The 23764-nt window shown below is 46.6% G+C and overlaps 1 protein-coding gene across 2 annotated transcripts in view; it reads right to left on the bottom strand.

The window, feature by feature from the left end:
* Window positions 1–23764, bottom strand: part of SYNPR (synaptoporin) — a 110094-nt gene that overhangs the window by 20351 nt on the left and 65979 nt on the right. For both annotated transcript variants that reach the window (XM_080382788.1, XM_080382789.1), the window contains one exon: window positions 9403–9527. In XM_080382788.1, the coding sequence (XP_080238914.1) occupies window positions 9403–9527 (125 nt within the window). The remainder of the gene's footprint in view (window positions 1–9402; window positions 9528–23764) is intronic.

The raw sequence follows: 23764 nt of genomic DNA, 5'->3' as shown, positions 1-23764 counted from the left end.
GCGATGTGGGACTGCTGAGCCCCCCTTCCTGCACCCCAGCACGCTCTGCTGCTGCGCGCATTGGTTCATAGCACCGTGCTACCACCAAGCCACCTCACCTTCCACAATCACACGGATTATGATCTTCCCATAAAATCAATGCAAGTTCTTGGGCATCACCTGTTGTTCAGCCAGAACCACCTGAAAGCATAAATCCCTGAGAGAAGCAGCGTTCACATACAGTTTAATCTAGGTCTGTAAACCCAGAAAGTAGCAATTTCACCTCCAAGACCAGCCAAGATAAATGCAAGAGCAACTACAGAAGATGCAGCTATGTTTATTCCTTGTATTGTCTTTTTAACATTAATTTTGTATTTTAACTATAATTTTCCCAAGTATATTGCCCTAAGGTACTTAAGGCAATCAAATTAAGTCCTCTGTAGAGTATTATGGCATGACTCCAATAAAAATCTCTATCAAAATATTTTCATTCCAAGTACACGTCAAATCCTTTCCTCCAGGAGCCCGTGGTCTCCGTCGCAGCCCGAGCAGCACGCAGGGCAGGAGCCGAGCCAGACCTCTGGATAAACCATCGGCACCTTCACACTGAATAACTCGCAAAGGTCACTCCTGGGAATCCAGACAGGACAGCAAGAGGGACCTCACCGGGTGGAGCTATGCGGGATGGGGTTGGATGCCCACCCTCTCCATCTATTGAATAAGAAGCAATATTGCATTAAACTCCTGGCAAAGAAGTTCATGTAGAAGCCAGGTGTGAGAGGAGACCAAAGACATCCCATTTATCTGGTTCCCTACGCTCCTGGGGAAACTTTGAGGGCTGCTGCACAGCCAACATGCGTTTGGGAGCAGGGAAAAGGGGAAGGACGTGTGTTCAATTGTCCCCTAGCTGGGTCACCACATGCTGTCTGGGGCATGGGATCAAATGCCAAACAAAGCAAAGCCAAAGGGTTTCTGCTTTGGTTGCTTTTGTACTGGCAGCATGAAAATGTGCAAAAAGAAATTTGCAAGGCAAGTTGTCAAAGGCCTGACTTTTAGAAAAAGCCATTGTGGCAGGCACAGATAAAACACCATCACTGAGTAAACCACAGAGACTGTTCATGAATATATATTAAAATTTCAAATTGTGAAAAAGCTGCATATATTAACAAACCCAAAAGTGACTTCCACCTTAAGAACAAATTCGGGCTAAAGCATTAATGAAGACTTTTTCTGGCACTGAAACAGCGTTAAACATAAAATATAGCTTCTATGAAGCAAAATAAGCCAGCCTGGATCAATACCACCCAGATTCATCAAGAATCCAATTGTTATGAGTGCCAAAAGAAAAGCTTCTACAATTTAACAAAGATTTAAGAAGCAGCATTCTCTCTTCTCTGCAGCAGACACCATCTCCAGAAAGTTGCTACCACTTTCCTTCCCCATCTACCTCCCAGCCAGCTGTGTGTCTGTGAGCTCTGTGTTCACCCAACGTTTGTGTGTGGACGTTCATAACAGAGGACAACACCTGACCAGTCTGAAGAGCTGCAAAGCAAGACAAGGCTCCTCTATGGCCCCAGTTCAGCCCCTAAGGTTGCGTTTGCTTCAAATGTTAAAAGTCATTAAAAACTACAAAGTAGAAGCTGGAGAGCACTGAGGAGAGCAGCAACTGAGAAGACCTCAACATCTGGAAAAGTCGTCTTGTCTGCAGAGCTGCTGCCCCGTGACTAGCCCGCTGGCTGGAGCAATCAGCCTCTCCCTGTCTGGGTAACGGACTGGGGGCTTTACAGTTTTACAGACTCTGGCAGCCAGACCCCCTCCTCTCACCTACACAAGCACTGTATCACCGCACGCAGCCCAACACACCAGCGGCGTGAATGGGCAAGGACTTTGCCGCTTACGTAGCCACCCTTGGGCTGTGGCTCCCTGGCTGTGTACAAAGTAGTCTGGCATGGAAGCCAAGCCGTTCAGATCAGCTAAGAGATTGTGGGGTAGGCAGGGTGCTGGATGCTGAGTGTGGTTGTGCAGAGGACCCTGTGCACAAGGTCAGCCTCAAAGAGAAGGTGAAGATATGGCTGTATCAGATTTCTGGTGGTTTTCTATAGAACTCATGCAGAAACAAAGCATCAAGTGGCTGGAAGCATCTCCCAGTCCCTCACTGGTGGGAAAAGGGCACTGGCATTTATCCGCAGTTCCAACAGAAGTGCTAGCTGGCAGTAATAACCATTCTTTGGCCAAGACACCAGTCTTGAAGTATTCTACAAAGTGGGTTTTGAAGACTGTAATTGGGGTCAGGAAGAGGCACTCAAAACTAGAAGAGCTACAAAGTCATCCTTCTTGATACCTCATTTTAATCACAGCAGCAACGATTTAAACTCCCTGACAACAGGGATCGTACCCTGTGCTCACAGACAGCCACTGCTTCAGACCACTGCTGTCCATGTATAAAAGCACAGACATCTCCCATTTTACTGTCCTCTTGGTCTAAGGACAGTATTCCCAGAGCCAGTGTGGTCCTTGAAGACCCACGGACACTGAAGAATACCAATTTGCAGATTTTAATTGCTTTTAATAACTCATTGATTGGAGAGCTTGGCTTGCCTACACCAGCTGCACATCCAGGCTGCTTACAGACTTGCTCCAGTACAGAGACTTGACCAAGATCTTGATGCCTTCACTGCCAGGGAAGCCACATGCTTTAAACAGCTCAGAAAGTTCTTGCATTCATGTCATCATGGAATAAAAGATTTTAACTGGATTTTTATTGAAAAACAAAAAAGATTTTTAAACAATCAAGCCGCAATTTTCTGGACTGCCCTAAAAATTACCAGAATGTACAAATGGCAACCAAGGTAAAAACCAACTTCTGTATTTCCTGGTTAAAAATACATCTTAATGCTTCAGTCTGCTTTGCATCATTAGGTCACATTAAATATGAAAATACTTTTGTGAAGGCGTCACAGTCAGAGATTATCTGTATCCTGAAGGATTCATTTCCTGAATTTTGCCCAGCAGGATGCAACATTAGGCTCCTCACTTGCATCATTGCCAGTTTCCACTAACAGTACTTAAAATCTAAAAGTCCTTGTTAGGCAAATTATTCAAGAGGTCAAAATCAGGTATAAAAAGCACTGTTGAGATCAGGGTTTGAAACCGTTGTGGAAGAAGATAACTAAAGCCAGGACTGAGCCCTTAGGGCCCATCCTGAAGAGCCAGTTTATATAAATTGAGGTATTGATGAAAATCTCCACCTTCACTAATGTATTATCGAACACCTTCTTGTCAGTTCAGATATTAACCCCAGATCTGCAGTGCCAGATGAGGTGGTCAGTTTGGCAAGAAAAGGGACTAAGTTGATGCAGCTTTCGCGGGCCAACCGATGGCAGAGCCAGAAGGGACCACTGCAACCATGCAGCCTGTGCCCTCTGCTGCTGAACTTCACCCGGCCGTCCCTGCAACTCCTGCTTGTGCAAAAGCACAGCTTTTCAAAAGGCACCAAGTTTTGATCTAAGGAGTTCCAGGATGGAGATTTCTCCCTTCATTAAGCTGGAATAGGTCATGCAGGGTTTAACCAGTGCCTCTCACCTTCCTGGGAGCTCTGCCAAATCCGCCTGGGAACTGGGGCATCTACATTTTGGCACAGAGCACACCCAAAGCTAGTGCAACTTCTGCTGGCTTGCTTTTGCTTCTGTCTACGCACAGAAGTCTTATGAGGCCACAATCTGCCTTTGCAGAAGGGGCATCTTCTGTGTGATGAAAGCATACAAAATAAAACACGAACCTTAGGGAGTTTAACCGACTAGATGACTTTATTCCTTCCCATCTCCCACCTTTGACTGGTACATCGGTCCAAGCCAGCTGGGAGCGGAGCCTGCCACTGGTGCCTGAAAGTCAGCTTTGCAGGCAATTACTTCATTTAAAGACTTCCTATTTATCAGCAGCTCCTGGTCTGCCAATTTATAACCCTTTGGCCAGAATGTTTTCCACTGAGTTCTGAAGCAAGATTTACTACAAATGGATAATAATAAAAAACAAAAGGCTGGTACACTGGCACCGAAATGTGCTAATATTAACAGAGGCTTTTTGCAAAGAAAGACAGTTGCAAAGCACAAAGAGTTAGCTACTTTCTCCTTAATTATCATCTGTAGCTTGTAAGTAGACAATTTAGATCTGGCTGTCATATTTTAAATGAAAGACTAGTCTACCGATTGCATGCAGATGAGGCATACACTTTAAAGGGTGCTCAATGGGAATGTCTTTATTCAGATGAGATGCTTCGGGAGTGAATGGAAAGCTCCCATAAAATACAATTTCATTTTCCTTCAGAAGCAAGGATTACTTCAAGAGACAGTTTTACTAGCTCACTGGAAAGGTGGTTTAAAATAAAATAAAAAATAAAATAAAAATGAAAACAACATTTGTTTTGCTCATTGCTGTGATACAGAGACATGCACAGACATTCTTTCATCAGGCCCTCACATTAGCAGCATCAGGCAATCCCATTCTGTCCTGCTAGTGGCTATGGCTCAATTCTCCTAACACCTACGCACACCCTTATCTTAACCACTGACTCAGGTGAGACTGTTTAAAATTTAATCAAGTGATCCTCTGGGCCAATGCTTTCCAAGTAGCTTGCAGGATGAATGCCACAAGAAAAGCAAGATACACTCCAAATGGATTCCCCCATGCAGCATTTAACTTGGAGGATAGCCTGTGCCTGCAAGGTCAGCTAAAGCACCTCCAAAAGCTAAAGGCAAAGAGATTTTAGTTCAGGACCTGCCTCAAGACTTGACAGACAGCACTCCTGTGGGGACTCCACTGACCACGGCACTGCAGCCCTGTGCAGCCCAGCCCTTCGCCCTGGTGCTCCCTAGAGCCATGAGCCCTGTGCAGCATCGCCCCACAGCCAGGCTGGGCAAGGTGTTCCTCCCACCATCAGGACAGGGATTTGCAGAAGTGAGGTAACCACAGAGCAGCAGGTGATGATATTAGCAGATAACATCTGGCCAGCAGCATGCTGCCTGCCTGTGCAGCACAGCATCACCAGAGTGCTTCTGCTATGCTAAGTTTAATCTAAATCAGTAGCTGAAGAAGCCCAAATAGTTCACTGCAACTGTACCAGTTACAAGAAAAACAGTTTGTGATGAACAATTATGTAGCAAAAAATCTTCAGTACAGACTCTGTAAGTCAAGCCTGACCACTGAGCTTGTAACTAAAAAAAAAATTGCTTTTAGAAGGATTGGTTAAAAAGCACCTTAAAACAATGAATACCAGCAACAAATATGTGCACAGTAGGTGTACTCTTCAACCATTCACTCTCAAAGTAAAACCAATGAATAAAAAAGTACATGATAAAGATGTTGCTGGGATCAGAATAATATAAAAACAAATAGGACCTTCAACAGGACCCTTACTATTGAAAAAAAAAATACTGCTTCAGGGCACTTGGATGAGTGACAAATCCAATTTGAAAGGGTGATTGACTGTGAAAGTTACAAATAATTCCAAGATGCTGATGTTTTGGGTTTTTTTCCCCCCTCGCTCAGAGGATCACTACTGGGGTGAGGGTCAAACTGATGAACACCCTAATGTGGGCCAAGTCTGCAACAGATACTGTACCAAGCACAGATCCCAATGCTGAGAAAAAACTGCTAGTGTGGGACCAGATATTTTTTTTCTATATTTGAACTTGTAAAACTTCTGAAATACCTATAGAGGTATCCAGATGAAAGGCTGATTTGTGCTTCAAGGCATGAAGAGGTAAAGAAATCCTGTGTGATAAAACTAGAATCAGGCAGAAATGAGAGGAAACTGCAGGTGATTGTTAGAAATGGCCTTATGAATATCAGCCTGGACACAGAGGAGTCTGGCAGGATGTGTAGCGAAGTGTGGCAGAGCTCCAGGAGACAATGCTGGAGGGTATTTGGATTTGAACTACAGGTTTCTCTGTACATTACAGGGTGACTACAGGGTTATGGATGTGGGTTGCAGGAAGCTTAAATGAATCTGTGCAGTTGTAGATGGAAAAGCATCCACCTCAACTCCTATTCCAGAGGAAACTATGGAGCCAGATTTGGGTTCAATTACTCGGTGATGCTGGAAAGACCCCTCTGCAGTTAGTACACGACAGCCTTGCGCAGCTGCCCACCACATGGGCTTTTCTCTGAAGGGATCATTTCTCCTGGCCATGCATAAGCACCACTTTGCCAGATTACTCTGATGGTCTTCTCTAGTGATGAATGTACTCATCTGTATTTCCTCACTTGTTCCATTTCAAAGGGCAATTGAATCCAGGTCCAGAACTAAACTGGGAAGAGAATGTGATTCTCACAGAAGTGAGAAGCAACCACTTTGTGCAAGGGATTCCTTTGGGTTTCTTTTGGTGCTCCCCAAATTCCTGTTGCCAGATTACAGTGGCAGTAAGATAATGCAGGAGCCAAGCACAACTATCATCTTACCATAACTTTAAACTAGTATTAGTTCTTCCTTGACTTTTAACTATACCCTTCAAAACTCTGTCTGCTGGAACAAATGATTTCTCTTTAATTCATTCACACCGTTTGCTGGAGACCTTTGCAACTTCTATGTTGGGGCTGAGAACAATCTCGGTAAGAGGGCACGGAGATGCTCCTTGATTTGCAGGAGTATTTGGAGCTACCTGCTGCAGAGTGCAATGCTTCAGTACATCCAGGACTAGCCTGGGGCTACAGGAATCACTGGCTTGAACTCAGCTTGGCAATCTATGTTTTAATCACACAGCCCCAGACCCCATCAGCATTGGTTTTGCCCTCCTGCATCCACCCTAAGGTGATGGGCCCCAGTCACAAGCAGCCTTTCAAGTCTGGAAAACTCCCTCCCCATTTTGATCTTGCTTTAATGGGCACGTTTTCAGGCTCCTTTGACCTCACTTTCAAAACATCTAAAGTCCTCTTGCTTTGCCAAGCTGTCCTGTTGAGCCTTACAGTTTTGTTTACTTGCGTAAAGCTCTTGACATGTAGTTATCAACTAGCCAAGGTCTGGCAGTTCAGCTTCTAGAAGAAAACAAAACCTCAAACTCACAGCAACAGAAATGAAAGCAGCTGGTAGCACGGCTGCATGGCTTTCTTCATTTCAGGTCATGCTGGAAGGTGCAGCTCAATAAGCAGCACTCGGGTATTCGACTGCTTCAGTGTCACTGCTGACAACCACAACAGCCCTGTGGTGTCAGATGCTCCACAGCATCTCTCCTTCCACCTACACCTCCCCCAAATGTCAGCCACTAATCAGAGCATTGAAGGCATTTGAAAGGAAAATGCCATGTGAATACGGACTTACTCAGATCTGGATGCAAGGCAACTGGTGGGAAATTCATCCTACCTACACAAAGCCCGTGCCTACATGCCTGTGCAGGCAGATGAGCTTCAGGATCACAGTTTTGATGAGAGAGCCTGTACTTAAAATGTGCCTACTTTTTCCAAGGGCATCAACTGCTCTAATATGAGATGTTACCATTCCCAACTAATCTCACTGCTGTTTTTAGAGCATCCTCTCTCCATTCTGAGGAAGGAGCACTGGAGAAAAGCAGAAAGAGCAAGTTCATGAGGACATTCCGGAAATATTTAGATAAAACAGTGAAATGACACCAAGTGCCACAGGTAGCACTGGGCCAGGTTTTCCAGGCACCCATCTGCTACCCCACGTAGTCTGTGGATTTGGACACTTCTTTGCACAAGCCTCAGGTTTAGCATGCAACATTCCAAACTGCACAAAAATTGAATAATCTTCATGCTTCTCCCCAAACACCAGCTGGCTAAGTGTCACCTACCTTCTCCCCTGCAAATTGAAGGTGTATTTACACACGTGGCCAGCCATCCCACTGTACACACCATACACCCTGCCTGTTCATGCTGAGCACACCCTGTCACAGCTGGGAGCCACACAGGCAGCTCAAGGGCCACCTACAGCCTCAGCTGGATCCCTTCTGCAAATAAACTCTGTTTTGCATCAACTTGCCAACATGCTGGAATGTTACAATTACCCAGAAATTATTTCCCATTTTCTAATAAGCAAGACTGTGGGAAGCTGCAGATCCAGCTACTTCCTTTGAGAAGCAATGGTCAACAAACCTAGTAAAACACCACGAGATACCCGCTGGCTACTTCTCTCCATTTTATTAACCTCTCACATGAAGTACTACTTTATAATCATGCAAACTAGAAGCACTTTAGTGTAGGGTATATTCTGTAATGAATGCCAGAAAAATGACCTATTTGGAAGTGAATCACATTACAAATTCATATAACTCAATTTTCAGGATCTCTCTCATGCATACTAAGCAGAAATGAAAGAAAATGCAGACAAGTTCAAGACAAAAATAAACATTTGTAATACCAGGAAATGTGCCGCTGGAGTAATAAATGTGTGTCAAGGAAGAACAACAGTTCAAAGAATCAAATTCAATTTCCACTGTTTGGAAGTTACTGCATTTTAGAACATGTTAAAGAAGTAAATGCTATTACATCTGGTCTGTGCATAGCAATCATAAGCAAAACAGCATGTGATTTCCAAGGAAGCAAAATAATTTTAGAGTCACAGTGTACTAGACTTGAGATTAGATTATGCATTCTTTTCTTAATCATCTCAATTCCTCAAAGAAATCACTTACGCAGAAGTGAAAGGTTTCTAGAGTGGACTTGACATCTTTGAAAACAGAAGGCTGCGGATGTTCTTCTGAAGCAGGATCATAAATGGCATGAACATTTATATATATATATATATACCTCTTACTAGAAGCTTTCAGACTACTTAAACAACATAGAATCTGGTTTTCCTAATTCTCTAGGTTCCAGGGTTTAAAGTATTCAGGCACCAAGATATGCAGACAGGCAATTAGTAGAATTTTAAAAAGCATTTCAAAATTATGGCTCAAATTTATTTTGTCTTTTGCTTCCCTGTCCCCAGGAAGCAGCTCTTCTATACTCTTGCTACTCCAACGGCTGGGAATACCCCCTCATTTCCAGTTTAATGGCAATGCTACAGTCAATGGACACTTTATCCCCCTTTTTTCATGGGCTGATGTGTTTTTGGTTGTTTTTTTCCTTCCCCTCGTCTGCTGTATTCTGCCCCCTGTGAGTCCCTGAGCTGCCCTGGTCTTTATGGGGCTCTGACACCCACAACTGCTCTCTTCTTCACTGAGCTCCCATTCCCCAGCGGTGCCCACAGCCCCATCCACACCAGCTCCAGCCAAACTCATTCCTCCCACACACCCAGAGCCTAAACAACATTGTGAGGAAAATTCAGGAGCCCCCCCCCAGACTGGTGCTTAATCAGAATCTGCTATAAATGATGGGACACCCCACCCCACCCACCCCCCGAAAATGGGCTCTGCATCAGCCCCCGAGTGCCTGCTCCCTGCAAACGAACCGCCACGAGCCCAGCCGGGTTACCTGAAGGGGTAGGCAAAGGCTATGTCAATGTTGAAGTCACTCTCTGACTTGTTTGCACAGTCCACACTGAGGCGCAGTCCTCCAGAGTACCCACCGCATGTTGCAAATGCAAAGATTGCAAAAAGCTGTCAAAAAGAAACAACATTTTTATTTTATTTCCTTTCAGCAACCACCACAAGCAGATCCATGCGGCAGCTCTCGCTGCAGCACCGGCCCCCTTGGGTCAGGTTATCCATCACTATCACTCCGTGCATTTAAAGCATTGCCATACATTACTCCAGTGCCCTTCCCGAAAGCAAATACAAAGAACCACAAAACATGAAGCTCTTTTGCCACACGTAGATGCAATCATCACTGTTTGTGTCAGGCATTTCTGCCCTCCCCTCCTGTTTTGAACCCCATTTGGGATTCACAGCCCAGGCAGCTATTTAAATCATCCCACAGACAGGCAAGCTCGGACAAGAAGAGAAGGATGAATATTGACTGAGCATAATGAGTCAGTCTTAACCCAAATAAAATGCTGGCAGAAGTATTTATAAGGAGCAACCAGGAGTAGCAATAGCAGATCAAGGCAGTTCATGTGGCCACTATCCCATTACATAGCAAAACACAGAATCATGCTGCCTCTCTCATTTCATGTGTGACTTGGCAAAAAACCCACATTTTTTTTATTATAGCACCAAGAGGTACAATAATGTTACACTCAGCAAAGCAGAAAAAAAAATATGAAGAGTTAGGATAAGCTCAAGCAAACCAGACAGAAGCAAAGAGCTTGGGTGGTTCTGATGCAAACCCCTATCGCATCTTAATCTTCCAGGAGAAAAATGTGAAGGAGGGAGCATGCAGGCCAGAAACACCTCGGCATTGATACCAAAGGGTTCAAACACAGGAACTGGAAGCAGGCATGTGTCTTAAAACGTCATTGACAAAGCAGGCTTCCTTGGAAAATCCTGAGCAGAAGCAGGGACAGTTTATTTATGCAGTTGTAATTTAAATTAAAGGACAGGTTAGGTGGTGTTGATTGTAGCACTGTAGCTCTGAAACAACTCCATCAGCTTTAACAGAGTTACTCTGAGATGTACAGTAGGGCTGATATGGGAAATGACAAGCAAACAGCCCGATCCCTGTCACCATTAAATAAGCCAAAAGTCAGCAATGCAGAGGAAACAGTGTACACATCTGGAAAAGAAAACACGTTCCTGGACACCAAAAGAATATACAGCAAGCAGATGTAATGGCAAAATAAAGGACTGAACATTTCAGTAAAAGCAATATGGAAATATGATAGAGAAAACAAACCTATCCTCGCTGCACAAGGCTCTGCAAACACATCATTAATCTTAGTTTTCCCAATTCACAGCCAGAACGAAGCCAGGAGTTTCAGCTGCCTCCTTGGACTTCAGTTCTGCACGTGCATCTTCTCCCCAGCCACTGCCGGGTTATGGGATGATTCCTGAGGAGAGGGGCACGGAAAGCTGCCCCAGTTGCAGGTGATGTGCTGAGCACAATGAAGCACAGAGAACAGGAAAATAATGCAAGTTCCCACCCGGCTACTCCCCAGGGCATATCACCAAGGAGAGATTTGCAAAGGTATTTAGGTGTCCAAGGATAAGGAAGGTTGATAAAAAAACTTTGATCAAATCAATTCCTCATGCTGAGCTTTCTGGAGAAAGGGAAGGCTGAACTTTACTGTGAATTGACTTGTTAAATATGTGCCATGAAATAAATGTTTCTACTATAACTTGAATTATGTTCCCTCATCTTCAATGAGACACTTCCTCTGCAAATACAAGAGGTTTCTGCCTTTACATGTAGCACAGCACTGAAACTCAGTATTAATCATCTTCATTTAATTTGTGAGGCGATGTCAGAAAACAATATATTGAGATGATGGAGAGATGAGTGTGACCTGCTTTCTGACCTAATTAATGGAGCTGCAAATATAAGTGTTTTGCAAATACATAGGGAGGCACAACGATTAATGCAGTGATACCTCAAGAGGGAACTGAAGGGTTGCGGTGTGAGACAGACGTGCCATAAAGGAAAAGCCATCACCTCCCACCCACAGTGCTCAACGTGGGGACAAGCAGAGAGGAAAGATATGCAATGGAAATGCATCTCCCTTCATCAAGTACTGGAAACCAGCATCAACATGTGCCACAGTGATTATTCACCCAGGCCATAGAGCCATACCCAAAACCACAGCTCGGGCTAGAAGGGATCTCCTCCAGAGTTCCTATTTTTTTCTCTCACCTACTGAGAGCACCTCTGACAGTAGACTCAGCACCCAAAGCCTCAGTCCCTCGGGCAGTTCAGATCCAGTCTTTACTCACCCTTTAGCCCCACTTTCAGCTCCAAACCAGAAGCTTTCCAGATGCTTTCACAGCAAACCCTTCAGCCTCCTTCCTCTTCAGCCACAACCCACCAGGGCTGCCCACCAGTTTTCACCCTTACTCATCACGAGTGCTGCCACAAGCACCCACAGCACCCACAAGGCAGGTAGGAGAGGGAGAAGGAGCCAGCTGGAGGTTTTCATACCGAACTTCAGCAAGGCCACAGCCAACCCGAGCCTGGCTCTCTGCCGTGGCTGGATCAGGTGCTGCTAACGGCTGGCATCACCCAGCTGCCAGTAAAGCCCAGCCAGTCCCCACAGCTGGGTGCTGAGGCCGTGCAGCACCTTTTGCAAGCATATTTACGTTTTGCATTGAAGGAGAGCAGGGTGAGGGCTGTAAATCAACAGTATTTCCCTGGGGTATCTTGGCCAAGCAGCAGGCATAATTCTCCTCTTGCCCAAGCAACACCCCCCCGCCCCCCCTGCCCCCAATTTTGCTGCTTTATATTATCAGTGGAGTGCCTGGTGCAATAAGCCAAGATTTACTTGTTGGGTTTTGCGCACACTGTAATTCTGTGGCAGTAGCAAGAATGCTGTAAACACCACTGTATTTTATTATAGCAGGATTTGTGTAAATGGCAGTTGTAAACCCCATAATGGGAGCTTTATGGGCCAGATTCAATAAAACCTCCATCTGTGAGATAATTTTATTGAATCTGGCCTCTCTGAAATTGAAAAGTTTATGGAGAAAGGGAAAGCGTTTCCCTATGTTCCTATTTACTCCTTGCCTATAAATCCACACCCAGTGCCAGTCCCATCTGCAGTATGCATGCATATTGCTTTTCCCTTTCGTGTGAGATAAATCTCCTCAGCACACGGTTTACCTCTGGTTACCACATGGCTGCTGCCTCTCAAGGCTCAGCCCCGATGGCCGGTGCTGCACCCGCCTTCTCGGAAGGAGCAGCAGCCGGGAGAAACATGGTGCCCTTGAGGCAACAAATCCTTGCTGCAGTGGCTGTGCCGGGCTGCTCCTGCCTGCTGGCACGGGAGAGGGTGAAGCCCATGGGCACTGCATCCCTCCTGCAGCAGCAGGCATTGCCTTGCAGCTGTGATGCAATGGTGAGGTCGCTGCCTTCACACCTGCCTGGGCCCTTGTGGGGAAATGGGGAATGCCTGTCCCCAGCCTGGATCCATGGTCCATGTTCGATATGGGATAAGACCCTGAGCAAGCATCCCGCTTGTTTGACGTGCGCTATGGAAGCAGTTACCAACGCACCCGAGGAGGCCATAGACCGAAGCGGGAGGAAGGTACATTATTTGGGCTCTCCAGCACAGACCAGAGCAATGCACATCTCCCATGTCCAGTCCAGCCTGGCTGGAAGATCACCCTTCTTCCACATGGTTTCCCACACATCTCTAACAAGACAGCACATCTCTGAAGCTCACAATGCCTTTCTGTATGGTGATTAACACCCCATCCACTGCTCCTGTTATGGTGATATTCCCTGTAGGACCTTGCAGCCTTGGCCTGTACTATCGGTATATTTTTGTAAGGAAGTCAGGTAAATCCCATAGCCTAACTTAACCAACAGAAATTACATTTATTACGGTATTGCACAATAACAAACAGCCTTCTCTGTCAGATCAGATTAGCATGTTTTAAAGATCACTTGGCTCCTTCACACTTTGAGAAAAAATAGCAATATAATATCCAGCAGAGCACACACTTTTCACACCCGCCCAGGGCAGGCAAGAGTTCACCAGCTAATTTATGGGATCATCTGGAAGGCCTCCTTCTTCTGGTGCCAAGCTCCAATGCAATGGCAATGGACCCTCTAATTCAGTATTCAGGAGCTGTTATTTATCCAGACTCCAGGCTGGTCCCCTTATTTCCCAGCCCAGACGTCCTCAGTGGCCAGGGGCTTGGGGCATGCGATGCCCTGGGGGAGCTGAAGTCCCAGCTGTGCATTAGACAGTTGGCAGCGCCTCGGCAGGCGACCCTGGACATCACTCATCCCACCATGCAAGGGAAAAATGGGATGATTTCCCATCGCTTCTCCACGTTTGGCTCTCCGACAATTCCTCTCAATGCCTGCTGAGCGACAGGCTCGCTGTGCGCACCAGAAGAAGGCAGAATGGTTCCTGACAAGGCGAGTTAAAAGGTTTATGCAGAGCATGTTACAGCTAAAACATCCCGTTAGGAAGATAACACTGTCATTTAAAATTGATGAAACTTTTATATAATCCACTTGCTGTTTCCGGGAGCACGTCTTCCCTGTGCAGCAGCCTTTGACAGCTCACTGGCAGATGAGATGAAGCCACCCTGGGGATGCACCCCAAATCCATCCTGGTGCAAAGGGGAGATCCTTGCTCTGCCTGAGGGCTCCTCAGTGACTCCTCCAGGATGGCAAGATCTTGAAAAGTAACTGTCTTGGTCTTACCTGGAGCTGTGCTGGCCCAAAACAGTCTGTGAGGGACACATAGCTCACTATGTGGGTTGGTCTTCAGCACTTTCACTTGGGCTTGAGGGAGGAAAATGGGAATGAACCTGTTGGATGCTTTCCCAGAGAGGCCCCCCCAGCCCCCTTCCCGTGCCCTAACACTGGAAAGCCAAGGGGAACTCCTGACACTTTTAAAGAGCAACCTGAAATATTTGAAACGCCTACTCTTTTGTTAGTCCTTTAACATGTTCAAAGCGTTTTACAACAGGCGTATTTTCTTGGCATCATTTCTTGAGGTAAGACTTCCCTTTCTCCGGCTCACCATAATAAAGAGACAGCAAAAGCTTTGCCAAATGTTATATTGCTTTACATTTTCTGCTGCTCACCGTGGCCAAGGGCATGTGTGAGAGCGGGGAGGGAGCACGCTGCTGCCAGGGCCCTGGAGACATGCCCCCCGCAGCCGGCATCGCTCACCCGGCAGAGTGTCTCATTAAACTGAGATTATTTATTTATAAAGCAGAACCAGTAACTGAACATTATTATTAAGGCTGTAAAGGGAAGGTTCGAAGGCACTAACTGACTGTATGGGAAAACATTTACTGCAGAGCTGATGGCCCAAAATATGTCACCAGTGAAGGATTAGGAAGCACTCTCTCCTCCGGGTCTCTGCCTGTTTCTTTTTTTAAAATCTGGCATTTTTCCTGCACGGCTCTGAGCTGCAGACTTCCTGGAATCACTTCTCCTACATACAAGCCTTTGTGCACTGGAGATTATCAGATTATTGACTTCGGCATCCCTAATTATATCAACTTGACTGGTTGATGAATTGGAGGTGGATAGCATCGCAGCCGATGCAGTGCTGGGCGGGTAGGCGATGACTAGCAGGAGTCATTATCCTCCAGCAACTATACAGGGAGAAAACTGAAATATCTTCTGCTCCTGCTGGGAAATAAACCCTAAAGCAATTGTTCACTGCTTGCTGGGATTTAGTGTGTACCCCCTTACAAATAGATTGCAGCATCACAAAGAACGATCCTGTGCCTGCCCACACCTGTTCTGCATGGAGGGGAAAGCCCAGGGATGAGGGAACATCTCAGAGTCTGGGGCTTGAAGAACGATGTATGCCCCATCTGGGGAATGTTGTATGTCTGCCCAAACATTGACCCCAGCAGTGCCTGTTTTAGCACCCCACTGAAGGACCACTCAAGCAACCGTTTCATGTCCAGACGCACCTGCAGACCATGGGCACCTCAGGATGTGGTGGCAGCTGGGAAAGGGCTTTTGATGTCACCATGCTGGAACTGGGGACATACAACCTGTCCAGATCCAACACAAAGCACCTCATAGCTTTCACTTAGCATCAGACCTAATGTTTCCGGTGTCTTTTCAAAGGGGAATGGAAATGCAGGTACAGTTGTGCTGGAGGAACATCTCTGCATCAACAATTTTGTATGGTTCTATACTGAGCTAAGTGAAGGATGCCCCTTATGCATGCTGTGTGGTGAGGATGGCTGTTGCTGGAACACACCACATCCTCCAGCCCACAGAGGCCAGCAGGACCTGCACAGCACGCACAGCACAGGCTGCCGTGTCCCCAGCCACTGCCACCCCCCTGGAGAAGACATGCTCCAAGACCTCCCCACATGGCTGGGCTCTTTGCTGGGGCACTTGCAGCAGCAAACCTCTGTTGGGCATTTTAGGGCACCCTGCAGAAAGCAGCCCTCGATGCTGCCAGCTGGACAGAAGGACCTGACCCTGCAGCGGGCAGGAACCCTGCAGCATCCTCTGTTTAAAGAACAGCATTTCATGTAGTGCTTTGCATTTTTAAAATGAAAAAAAAAAATCCACTTAATTTGATTCTTAATGGAAAGATTTATGGAATGAAATTGGGGTATTTTTACTGAGTAAAGACCATTTTATAATAATTTAGTTCTACAATACTTTAATCCCAAGGAGACAATTTTATCTTTTTTCCTTTGAAGAAAACCTTTATCTTTTTTATTCATCTTTCGTTGATTATTATAAAAAAAATCTGTCCTGGTTTCAGCTGGATAGAGTTAATTTTCTTCCTAGTAGCTGGTACAGTATTGTGTTTTTGAATCTAGTATAAGAATAATGTTGATAACGCACTGATGTTTTAGTTGTTGCTAAGCAGTACTTTAAACCAAGGACTTCTCAGTTTCCCATGCTCTGCATGGAAGGTGCACAAGAAGCCAGGAGGGAGCAGAGCCAGGACAGCTGACCTGAACTAGCCAAAGGGTTATTCCATACCACAGAACGTCATGTTCAGTATATAAACTGGGGGGGTTGGCCAGGAGGGGCCGATGGCTGCTCGGGCACTGGCTGGGCATCAGTCAGCGCGGGTGGTGAGCAACTGTGCTGTGCGTCGCTTGTCTTTCTTGGGTTTTGTTTATCTCTCTCTTTGTGTTGTCTCCCCTTTCAATACATGATGATGATGATGATGATGATGATGAAGATGATTGTTGTTGTTATCATATTTAATTTCAATTATTAAACTGTCCTTGTCTCAACCCATGGGTTTTACCTTTTTTCAGATTCTCACCCCCATCCCATCAGTGGGGGCGGGGGGGGGAGGCAAGCGAGCAGCCGCACGGTACTTAGTTCCCAGCTGGGGTTAAACCAGAACAAAATCTCATTTAGCTCCACCACGTAATGGTACAGCAGTCTTTTCTCATTATATTTTAATAGAGTAAACCCCAACTGTATACGAGAGGACTAGCTAGTCATTCGTCGAGGTAAAGAACACTGTTCCTCCAGATGGCCAGACAGAATCTGTGTAATGCCTTTCCTATTTATTAAGCTCAAAATATAATGCAAGATGGTGAGATGTGTTTCACCCAGTATTTAATGGGTCAGCCATAAAGTTGAAAGCTAATGCTAAGGTTGCCAGCATGCACGGAAGAGTTAATGGGCAGAAAATAGACATATTTAGAGAGCCTGTTCTTGGACTCAGAGAAATGAAAAGTTGTCAGGTCACAAAGCTACTTATACAGTGGGGCAGAGATGCTAAGCTCTTCCAGCCCCTCTAACCATTTGCAAAGGTTTGAGAGAAACATTTACAAGGACCTGAGGGTCTGGGTTTTTATTTATTGTGTAAATTGCTTTCTGTACGTGGACACTGACAGAGTGGCAACAAGTCTTCCATGAAACAAAATCCACCAATACTTGCTGCAGACAGATTTAGGAGGACCTGGGGTAATTACCAGGGGTACACTGCTCCCATTGGGATGTACCAGAGCCACAGCATCACTGCACTGACAGCTAGCAGCCCTTTCCCACCCCAGCTGTAAGGCAGTCTGGAAGTTACAGCTCTCCCTCTGCGGTCTCCACAGCTCCACATCCTGTTCAGAATTCTTCCTCCACTCTTCTTTTAAGGATGTGGGAGCACAAGTTGGACAGTTTTGTTTAGATTTGTACCTATGATGCCCAAATAACTCAAGGTGTGTCATCTCTCACTTCAGAGCAGAGACATGCACTCCTGTTTGGCCCTGAAAGCTTTTCCAGTCGTAGACTGCTAGCAAAACAGACAACCGTGGTGGTCTCGACAAGGATCCGCACTGTGACAGTGCCCAGAGCATCGCCAGTGCCAGCCCAAGAGAGCAGCCACCTCCAGGCTGTGTCCCCTTCCTCTCACCCATGCCAGCTGTCCCCCCACATGCCTGCACCATCTCATGAGCTGCTTTGGCATCGATTACGTGTGACTGCCACATGCGAAAAACAAGGAAAGCCATGCTCAGGTAAAGGACAGGTTTACTAACAGCTCATGTTAATCCTTATTTTATTAACAGGTAAGGTTCGGCAAGCCAGCAGATGCTCAGGTTCATGCATAAATGTAATTCTTTTCCTGCTCCCTCTTGAAAACACAGATTTTGTACAGCCTTTACAGGTTGATTATATGGGATTTACTGTGTAACAAGTGTAAACATTTAATTATAAAATAAAAAAGGTTGGACGGCTGCTCTTTTCCTTGCTTGCTTGGTAGGTTTAAATCATCTGGGTTTAAAATGGCCCACAAGATAATTTAAATGCATACAGAGTATGATCAAAGTTATTACTAAGGATTTACTCCTTCTAATAAACACAGGGGTTTACCTTACGGCTGAGTGACATCCACATGTGGGAAGCGCTCGGTGAACGGAAAGTGCCCCCGAACTTAATGTCACTGAATCCCTGATGGTGGATATGGCCTCAGGGGCTCAAGGACAACCAAGATTACACAACACCTCCCCGGCCACAGTGCTGGATGGCAGGGGACAGCAAACCCAGCTGGCAAAAGCAGTGTTGTACGCAATGTGCGTCTGCCCTGGGCTGGGACTGGGACAAGGCACCTCTCCCAGCCCAGGAGCCCAGCCCCAGCTCTCCCAGCATCACCCCCAGGCACCCCACCAACACCGCCTGATGGCTGCTGTAACTGCTTCCATACCCAGTTTGCGTTTTTGCTCTTCCTTATTAGCTTCAGCTCCTCTTTCCCAGCACCACCTGGTAGATCTGGGCTCCAGTGGAGCATTTTCCTGCTCCGGTGACAGATGCACACAGCAGAAATGAGAGGTGGGGAGCACTCCTCTGACCAGAAAATGCTCCGTCAGCTCGGTCCCCCGGCGCGGCACAGCATGGGGACTGCAACAAAGCCGTCGGGGGTCAGCACCGACTGAAAATGATTATTACAGGAAAGGCTGCTGTCCTTCAATCATGCTGTATTATTTATAAGCTAATGATTGCCCATTGACTAGCAGGGATTATACGTTCTCGAAGATGTTTCTGGATGAATGAAAGGGCATTAACCTCATTATTATCACGTCTGTGCTCATCAGAGGCCATTAGCAGCTTCCTCGGCTCCCCGTGCTGCTGTGTAGCTATGCGGTGTCATCTGCTGCTTCTCCACCCGCCCACCCCACACGCATGCATGCCTGCATTCGGGTCTGTCTCCTTTCTCAAGCAGATTTAAGGAAATGGGTGAAAATTATTTAGCTTGGCAAGGAATCTGCAAAGCCCTTGGGATTAATAATCTAGTGCAACAGCTTTTTCCCATGAGGATTTGAAAGTGCTTTCAAATTGCTAAGCAATGGGGCCTCCAATCCCTTATTACATACCCAGCTGCACTCTTTCAGATGAGGTCTGACCATTTTTTCTTTTTTTTCCATCCCATAATACCTGTATGAGCAGGACCACTGGGAACCAAGGATCTGCTTTTGGAAAAGCACAGCTGGTTTTCCAGGCAGTGTGTCTGCAAAGCCCTCCAGAGACCATCCAGCCCTGGTCACGGAGGCTCATTAGGGGTATCCTTCATCCATCTGACCATCACAGGTGTCCCCTTCTTGCTCCAGACCCAGCCTCACCATGGCACCTTTTACGATGGAGGATGGCTTGAGCCATCCATCCCAGAGCTCTGCCTGGCATCCCGTGGAGATGGGACCCAAACATGGGACCTGTTGGCTCATCTCAAACCAGTTTTGGGTGGAAAATTCCACTGAAGCTGGCTCTGACCTCAGCACTTGCCTCTGTGCAAAAGGCTGGAAGAAGAATTTGCTCCTGGCTAACTATCAGCCCACATGGTAAAAATAATTTCTTTTCTAATAATTAAAATGATGGGCTATAAATGAACGTTTGCTTTGCTGAGCTCTGGGAATTCACAGGGAACGTTTTGAGCATTTTTAAAATTAAAACCTCTCTTCCCTCTTTTTTTTTGCCACTCCTCTTATACTCTGTCCCCGGAGATGTCATTGCTCTCCATCCCACATTTAATCATAAAAAGCAACACCTAAACACAAATGTTTTTAGGAAATGATAAAAACAGTGTCCTTAAATTGAAATAAAATATTCCTTATCTCATTAGCTCTTGACACACTTCATCTGGACAGCTTAAGTTGTCCTGTTTCCTCTCCATCCTCCCCCTTACTGTGCTCCTCCACACTTCTTGCCTATCTCTTTTTCTTTTCACACCCTTTCATTCGTGTTCCCTGAAATCTGCAGCCATACCTGCTTCTAAACACAAAAAAAGATAACAAAAAAAAAAAACTTGGCAAAAACTTTGCCTGAATGTTCTCTGTTTCCTCCGTGGTTCAAAATACTTAATTCTGAAATAACCAGGCGTCCTTTCCTTTCTCTCAGCTGCTAGCAGCTGCTGCACGTCTTCTGTGTCGCTTCCCAATGTACTTCAAATCCTCCCAGACCTCAGAAAAAAGCAGGCATTTGGACAAAACCAATAATGCATCAATATGTTTTTGGCTGTTGCAATCTTTATATCTGCACTGCTGGAGATGATTATCTAGCTTTTTTTATCTGTAGATTCAGGCCTGTGGAATAAAACCAGGGCCAATAAAATAAGGAAGAAAAGAAAACACAAGCAGAATAAAAAAAAAGCAATTGAACATGCTGTAAATTCAGAGTCAGGTAAAAGCTAATTCTGGCCATGCTCACTAAAAAGATGAGGACGCAGCGAGGGAGATAGACTTATTAATTATTTGTGTTATGGTAGCACTTAGAAGCCCCAATCCTTTATCTGGGACTAGCTGTGCTATACATGGCAAACACTCAAATATATCTTTGGGTAATTGCACACAGTTTTAAGGAAAATGTGCAAATGCTCTGTTCTTTCACCTTCAGCAGTTTCTGGTTTGTTAATGGTGTTAAAGGAGTCCAAGTTCACCATCAGTCTTGTTCTGAGCAGCTCCCAGGACTGTCCCATGGGTCAAAGAACAAATAATTCAGCAGGAGGGCACCCTCCACCCATAGCCGGATTGAATAAACCACAGCAAACCCCCCAAAGTGGACATGAGATACATCCATCGCCATTGCCATCCCCATCCCCTGGCGAGGGGGACAGAGCGCTCACTGCTGCCAACACGGATGTTTCATCCTCATTGACTCTGTGCAAGTTTGATTGCTTTTCTAATTAAGATACATTTTATGGTAATCTACCAAGCCCCTTAGACTAAATCACTCACTTAATCTGTTGTTAGTGCCCATATGTTTACAGCTTTCCAGCCTGCTGCAGCATATTTGCTTTGCCACAGAACCGGGGACGTTTAAGTGACAGATGAGCCGCTGTGCAGCCATTGGGGTGGCACAGAGCCCTTCCACCCGGACAGCCCGCGGCACGGATGGATGGGTGGACGGACAGACGGACAGCCCCAGCACCCGGCGGTTGGGAGAGGAGAGGAGAGGCACGGCATTGCAGACACAGCACCCCATGCTGATCACCTGCCTCTCCCCCCAGCTGTACAGAAGGGTGCAGCATATCTTTCTCATTTTCCTTTCCTTCCTTTTCTTTTCCCCTCCAAAATAAGAGGTTGTATACAACAGGGGAGGAAGGCTGAGCCGTTTCACAGCACCCTCATGTCCCTGGCCCCAGAGCTCACTTATGAGGAGTTTCACCGCAGGCTCAAGGGCTCCGAGCAGCCTTTGAGTGAAGGGCAACAACTACATTTGCAGACTAAGGACAGGCAGAGTTGGACCCTCCATCTGTGCTGGACACTGAATTAAATAAAAACTGAGCAAGCGCTCCGCAGTTCTGCTCCTGCTGACCCTGTGAGCCCGGGCAGCAGCATATGCCCCCAGCCCTAGCCCAGACACACTGATAGGCCCTTCCAACCTCTTCAGGGCTGATGCTATGCCACCGCACGGCTGGTGAGGAGCTGCACCTCTCCTTCGGGCTTGCCTGGGCTCTCCGGCAACCCTGCATCCTGTACGGACACCTGTGTGCTGTGCGGGCAGGCAGCAGCTTCATCACTTCATCCTACATCAGGCTGCCCATGGCGGGTCCAGGTGAAGAAGGAGCGATGCACCGAACCGGGATGTGGCTCTTATCTCCCCAGTCTACGGCTCTCCTCATGCCTTCCCACACGCCTGCATCCCGTGGTGGTACCCACATAGGCAGAGCTCAGGTAGGGACCCGTGGACCCCAGTTCTGCTCAGACTAGCTGGGCTGAGCCCCCAGCCCACCACACACAAACACGTTGTACTTACACGGGTGTACCACGCTACTATTGAAACAACTAGTGCTCAGCTTGCCTAGAGAAAGAGAGCCCAAAGGCAAAATCAGGAAAACCACCCAAACTCTAGGGCAAGTTGCCATCTCCCACCCTAGGTACAAGGAAATATTGCCTGAAAAAAAAAAAGGTCATATAATTGTACAGGATCTCCTAATCAAGAGTGACATGAAGAATAAAACACCACCTGCCACCACCAGCAGTGACAGGTAGCTACTGTCCAGCATCAACACTAACACCTTTCCCCCTGCAGAGAGCCTATCGATCTGAACAGGATCAACAGAGGTGAGGAAAGTACTCATTAAGTCTTCCAAGGACTTGGCTAAAAAAAAGTATTTGGCATTCAGGAGGAGCCAGATATTTAAGAAATCAATTTTTTATGAGTTTAAGGAATTTTTCTAGGAACTGTTTGAGCTGCTAGAGGAGCAGCGAAGGAGACAGGACTCAAAGGAAAAGAAGCTCCCCAGGATCTATACACCCCTAAAATAATGCTTCAAACTCCTTTCAAAGCCTGATGCACCTGCTATAAAAGGTCAGTGACTCCTCCATCCCACTGGCACAACTCCCGCATTTTGTTTGTGAAGCACCATGCTGTGAACCTGTCCCTGCAGCTGCACCAAGCCCTGGCGGCACATCAACCTGAGGTCATCTTGCAGAGAGGATGTCATGCTGCTGGGGAGGTGATGGAGGCTGCTCCCAGATCCCAGAGGCAAGCGGTGGTCTGGAGTACTGGACTGGTGAGAAGCTGCCCCTAGATCTGCTACCACCAGGTATCCAGAGCTGAAGGAGCACCACGCACTGCAATGCTAGGATGGGCAAAAGGCAACAGATGGAAAACCATGAGCACTGAAGACTTCTCTGTATGTAACATGAGGAGCAGGGCAAGCTCTCCCATCCTCCTGAGTTTGTCTCAGTCACATCCTGTACAGATATCATGTAGGGCTGAAGGGATCCTTTCTGCTCAGCCACAAGCTCCTCTGCCAAGGGAAAGTCTTGCAGTGATGGGCTTAACCACATTATTCACCTTGTGCCTCACACTCCCCTGGCCGCTGGCGACCTGCCTTCCGGGACAGGGGTGAGCCGTCCCCCTGCCTGCAGTCAAACCAACCAGCCCTGGTGACATTTCCTGCTCCAAAGCTGTTAAGATGAGCTCAACTGGCTTCCTTAATGAACTGCAGCCCAGCTTTCAGGGCGGTCTGGCACCTCTGCTCTGGTGAATTACATGGCACAACCCCCCCAGGCCTTCAGTTCTGCAGGGTAGGAAGCAGGAATCATGCTCCTCCGTTCATGCTACACAGCTCCTTCCCCTCCAGGGTCATCCAAGTGTGCTCTTCGATCACCATCCTTCTGCTCACCTGGAGGACATTGCACTGAGCCAGACAGCAAGGCTTGGCAAAGTTAGAAATGCTTAATGCTGTCCTCAGGGAAGCAGGGTTATGCTTAGAAAGTGTGTGAGATGTGCACTGCTCAGACACGCATGCCCTCCACACCTGAGAAGTTAAATGACTGTGAAAAAGACAATTATTGTTACGTACCTTGTTCTCTGACACTGTGGTACGTAACACATTTTACGCACCATG

This window comes from Falco punctatus, assembly GCF_963210335.1.
Source record: "Falco punctatus genome assembly, chromosome: 4".
NCBI lineage: Eukaryota > Metazoa > Chordata > Aves > Falconiformes > Falconidae > Falco > Falco punctatus.
This window is presented reverse-complemented; position numbering and strand designations above follow the sequence as displayed.